This window comes from Manacus vitellinus, unplaced genomic scaffold, assembly GCF_001715985.3.
Source record: "Manacus vitellinus isolate BGI_N305 unplaced genomic scaffold, ASM171598v3 scaffold_160_pilon, whole genome shotgun sequence".
In the NCBI taxonomy this organism is placed as follows: Eukaryota; Metazoa; Chordata; class Aves; order Passeriformes; family Pipridae; genus Manacus; species Manacus vitellinus.
The window spans coordinates 8,743-13,785 of NW_021939129.1; the positions used below are offsets into that span (position 1 = coordinate 8,743).

General features: G+C 55.1%; 1 protein-coding gene across 2 annotated transcripts; it reads right to left on the minus strand.

Annotated features, from left to right (window-relative positions):
• Positions 1-1,012: 1,012 nt before the first annotated feature.
• On the minus strand, positions 1,013-4,710 carry TMEM106C (transmembrane protein 106C). 2 transcript variants are annotated; one of them, XM_029958621.1, is made up of 8 exons: positions 4,238-4,710; positions 4,002-4,065; positions 3,401-3,560; positions 3,157-3,297; positions 2,903-2,952; positions 2,533-2,586; positions 2,096-2,155; positions 1,013-1,652 (listed from the first exon to the last, which is right to left on the minus strand). In XM_029958621.1, exons 1-8 carry the CDS (start codon positions 4,428-4,430, stop codon positions 1,511-1,513), a joined length of 864 nt encoding a protein of 287 aa, XP_029814481.1. In that variant the 5' UTR covers positions 4,431-4,710; the 3' UTR covers positions 1,013-1,510. The 2 variants fall into 2 exon arrangements, with proteins under 2 accessions (XP_029814481.1, XP_029814482.1); XM_029958622.1 differs by having other exon boundaries at positions 1,537-2,155.
• Positions 4,711-5,043: the final 333 nt, after the last annotated feature.

Genomic DNA, 5,043 nt, shown 5'->3' on the forward strand with positions numbered 1-5,043 from the left:
CAAACCCTTCTCCTGCTCAGCCAAGCAGCAAGTTTGGGGGTCCTGCTGAGGGGGGGACAGCCCCAAAATCACCCAGGCTGCTTGTAGGATGTGGGCATGAGGAGAGGGAGAAGGTGGGTTTGGGCTGTGGCTGAAGAGGGAGGAAGGTGGGAAAAGCAAGGAGACCCCGAGCAAGGCAGGACTGAGCCCAGCCAGGCTTCCAGGAGCAGGGGGGAATGAGATGGATAAAAAGCAAAGCTTGTGATTCCTTCATTTTCCTTACAAAATAAAATAACTCATCATAAATTGAAGGGTTTCCAGAATTTGGGGGGGAAAAGCTCGTGGGTGAGGTCACCAGGGAGGGAGAGTGGAGTCACAATTCCAGCTGGGAATGGGTGGGTGGCTTTGTGTCTCCCTGGTTGAGTTTCTTCACCTTCATTCCCCCCAAAACCTTGGGCTCATCCCCAGAGAGTCCACAAAGGTGGTCAGAGGGATGGAGCAGCTCTGGTGTGAGGAGAGGCTGGGAGAATTGGGATTGTTCAGCCTGGAGAAGAAAAGGCTCCAGGGAGACCTTGGAGCCCCTTCCAGAACCTAAAGGGACTTCAGGAGAGCTGGAGAGGGATTTGAGACAAGGGATGGAGAGACAGGACACAGGGAACGGCTTCATACTGGAAAAGGGGAGATTTAGGTGGGATATTGAGAAGGAATTTCTCCCTGGGAGGGTGGGGTGGCCCTGGAATGGGTTTCCCAGAGAGTGCCCCATCCCTGGAAGTGTCCAAGGCCAGGTTGGAGCCACCTGGGATAGTGGGAAGTGTCCCTGTCCATGGCAGGGGGTAGAAATCAAGATGAGCTTTAAGCTCTCTCCTAACCCAGGCCATTCTGGGATTCTGTGGAAAAAAAAAAAAAACAAAAAACAGTGAAAGAACAGGTATTTCTGGGCAAAAAGACAACAAGAGAGCAGTCACAGCTCTGGGACAAAGCCAGACCTTCTCCTCAAACAAAGGACAGCACAGGGTAACATCCAACTCAGGTTTAATCAGCACAGCTCAGCTCCACTAGGCAGAGATCTCACTGCTTAAAGAAGAAAGCAAGGTGTGTTTTCATGTCCCAGTCACACAAAAATCGAGCATCCCTCTCTGAAAAGGGGCCTGATCTGCTCCCACACCCCCCCGGGCGGGCAGACAAAGGGGCAGGGCACGAACGGGGGCAGCTCCCGGCGATCGAATTCCAGCGAAAACTCCCGAGGGACGAAACTCTCCGGGCTGCGAGTCCCCAGCAGGGCTGCGGGGGCAGAGCTGCCACATCGATTTGCTCTCGGGAGGCAGCTGATAGCGACCGTCAGGAATGCGCCGCTCCCGGCAGGGAAGCCTTGGAAGTCCAGACTCCCACAAAAATCGGTTTAAATCCCTGTTTGCCTGCGGTGGAGCACAAGTACAAAGCAACACACCGAGCTGCACATGCCCTGGTTTCAAACCCCTGCGGGAGGGGGGAGGAAGGATCAGAGGAGGAGGAGGAGGAGGAGGCGAGTCCATCACAGACCCTCACAAAGGCAGGCGGTGCTCGGGGGGTTTCTCAGATGCCAGCAAACCAAAACCACCGTGGTTCCAAAGGTTTTGATTCTTTTGCCTCCTTTTAGTGCCCGTGGCAGAGGCAGAAGCTTTCCCTGCACGTCCCTAAGTGTGAAGTGTCCCTTGGGATCCAGGCCTGCTCCGACACACCCCAGTGACACGCTGCCACTGAGCAAGGAAGGCAATAAACCCACTGCAAGAGAACCTGGAACACCCAGCAGTGCCAAGCTTCCAAACAGGTGCAAAACACTCGAAATCTTTGGGATTTCAGAGCCTGAAGTTTCCCTGAAGTCCAGTTTCCCTACCCAAAAAAAGGCTGTTTCTCCAGAAGCAAAGGGAAGGCTTCGTGGAGGGACCCGTGTCCTGCACACGGAGGGTTTCGTGGGCACGTGGAAGGGCTCAAAAGGCACCCAGAGCTTCCAAGTGCCTCCCACCAGGGTCACTGCTGCCAGTTAAAGGTGTCTGTGCCCTTCTAGAAGTCCCAGCCGTGCCTTCAGGCTGCCCCAGGTGCCAGAGGGTCCGTGGAGTTGGAGCTGCAGTCCACGTACCGGTACCGCTCCACGGAGCTCTGGGTCGTGTGTCCCACGTAGGAGAACTTCACCGAGCTCCTGGCAGGGGCAAGAGCAGTTCAGAGCAGGTTGAAACTCATCACAACAACTCCTCTTTCCCCTCCCTTCCCCCTAAAAAACCCTGCAGAACCCCTCGAGGTTTTCCTGGCCGTGGTGGGCAGGGATGTGCAGGGGTGGAAGTGCAGCCTCTGGAGCGCAGGAGAGCTCGGCACACGGAGGGAATTGTCCTCCCTGTCCCACATTTCACCCACTGTGTCAACTGGCCTGGGTTAACTGAGGCAAGGCTGGGGTGTTTGCCAAGCAGGGTTTTCTCTTTGCACCCCAGACCTGCTGTGGCAGCAGTTCCCTTTGGAGTTCAGGAGCCAGGAAGGTTGGGAAGAGAGCTCCAAGCAGGGGGAGAGCAGAGAACCACCTACCTCATGAAGACCACGATGTTATGGACCTTCACCTTGGGGTATGTGCAGAAGGAACTGGAAGACACCAAAGAAGTGGGTCAGCAGTGGGTTTCTCAGCAGCCAATAATGAGTTATAACTATTTTTTATAATTATATTTACAGCTATTATTACTACAATAATTTCCCATCGGTGTTAACTCAAAACCACATCACAACACTCTGACAAAGGGCACTTCAAGTGATTTTTTTTTTTAGCAAACAGCTGCTTTCCAGGAAGTCAGTAGAAAAACTGGGTCCTTTTCAAACCCCAGGTTACTTTGCAAACTGTAACAAAGGCACCTTCAACCCTGCTCTCTTCCCCAGCCCCATACAAGGAGTAGCAAATCCTTACTACACGTAGGAGAAGGCTCCACCCAGCTCTGCCTTCACAGTAAAATTCACCTGTAACAGATAAAACATCATTTATGTGCAGCTCGAGCACTCCTTCAGTCCCTCTGGTTTTTGGGGGCATTTCCCACTTGCTGATGCCTTTGGGGCCGCCCTGGCCATGAGATGTTGGGCTGAGCAGAGCTCTGGGGTGCAGCTCAGTGCTCGCTCGTGGTGGTGGCCCAGGTTTCCCCCTTGACCTTGGGGGACAGGAATTACCAGTTTGTCACTCAGGGGTGGGATGCTGGAGATGTTGGTGACCTGCTGGGTGCCCACCACCGTGTTCATGTACTGCACCTGGCTGGTCAGGCTGGCCACTGCCACCGAGTAGAAGTTGGAGTTCCTGATCCTTAAGGTGGCCTGAAGGGAGAGGAGGAGGAGATGTGGACAGCAGGGACCTTCCTGGTGGCTCAGCTCCAAGTCTGCTCCCCCCCAGAACACACAGACCCGTGGAAAACTGTACCGTGATGGCCAGAAGGACAGCGGAGTTCTTCCTGTCAAACCACACCCGGACCACCTTGATCCCATCATCCTCCACCAGCACCGAGTGTGGGAAGAGGAAGAAAACCACCAGCCCGGAGACCAGGAGGCAGAGCAGCACCGAGAGCAGGACGTAGAGCTTCCTGGGAAAAGGCAGGGAAGGGCTCACCTGCCGTGCCCTTCCGTGACACTCTGGGTCTCACAAGCACCCACCACCCGCTCGTTCCCCCTCGGCACAGACACAGAATTCCTGCTCTGACATTTTTCGGTATCTGAATTGCTCCAAAACCCGTCCTCCCCCCCCTTTTTAAGCAGTTTATTTTCTGGCACTGAGTAACCACGGTTTGTGCCCCCCCTGTTTCCCAGCTGGGTGGTTTTGCAGATGCTCTAAAGAAGCTTCAGTGAGTAGGATCGTTGTTCCCACACTCACCCCACAGTGGGATTTCACGGGAAGGATTCAAAGTTACACCTTCAAACCGTGTTTGGTGGCGTGAAGAAGCTGCAGATGGGGGTGAAGGGTTTAGCTGCAGCAGTAAATGATATAAAAAGAGCCCTGTTTGTAAACACTCCCTCTGTGAACTCACGTTCTCTGGGGACGAAGCCGTTGGTCGCTGTAGGGGATCAGAGCCACCAACTCATTCACCTGCTCTGGGAAGCAAAAGGGAAGCAAAGGGAAGCATTATCCCATCCCACAGGTCAAATAAATGACATTGTGATGAACGATTGTATACAAAAATGTATCATTTAGAATAAAAACGATGTAATAAATCATTTTAAGCACTCAGTAAACGAGTGTTTAAGCCCAGAGAGGAGCAGTCACCTGTGGGGATGCAGCCAGTGCCTTGGCAAGTGGGACAGGTGATGCTGTCCTGGCCTGTGAATTCCACGTAGGGGAACTTGGCAATGTCTTCCACACGGTCCTGGTTGTCGAGTAAATCGTCATCCTCCTCCTCAGCTGCCTTCCTCTGCCTCGGGGCAGCGCCGCCGGCGGGGAGGGAAAGCACAGAACCCATGGCAGCTGCTGGGGGAGGGTCCCTTCACCTGGACACAGAGACAGCAGGAGCGATTCGGGTCAATAAAGGGGTTTTTAACCCGCTCGTGGCCAAGGAAAGCACACCCTGAACCACAATCCCCACCCCGGGACATCCCACCCAGGGGGTTCATTCCCAGCCCCTCAATGCAGGGACACCCCCCAAAACCCAACGGGCTCCACAGACGCACCTACAGCCCCCAGGTTTCTAACATTTCTCCCCAAAGGAGAGGCAAAACCCCCCTCCCCAGACAGCAGCATCTTCTCAGACACACACACACACAAAATAAGAGGTACCAGGCCTGCCGACACCCCGAGAAACACCCCAGGGACCCCCAGACCTCACGACAGGGCTACCGACCCCCGGGAACCCCCCGGGACCCCCCTGGGACCAGAAACACCCCCAGGGACCCCCAGACGGGAACAGTGCCCGGTACCGACCCCTGGAACCCCACTGGGACCAGAAACACCCCAGGGACCCTCAGACTCCACGAGAGGAACCGTCCCCGGTCCCGACCCTCGGGAGTCGCCCGGGACCCCCCCTAGGACTAGAAACACCCCCAGGGACCCCCAGACAGGAACCATACCCGGTACCG

Bases quoted from the DNA above. Each gene is read 5' to 3' on its own strand.
- TMEM106C (XM_029958621.1), bottom strand. From the start codon at position 4,430: ATGGGTTCTGTGCTTTCCCTCCCCGCCGGCGGCGCTGCCCCGAGGCAG. The intron at 3,561-4,001 runs GTGAGTTCACAG...GCCTTTTCCCAG, and splicing joins CGGCTTCGTCCCCAGAGAAC to GAAGCTCTACGTCCTGCTCT. The intron at 2,953-3,156 runs GTAATTCCTGTC...TATCTGTTACAG, and splicing joins CACCCCTGAGTGACAAACTG to GTGAATTTTACTGTGAAGGC.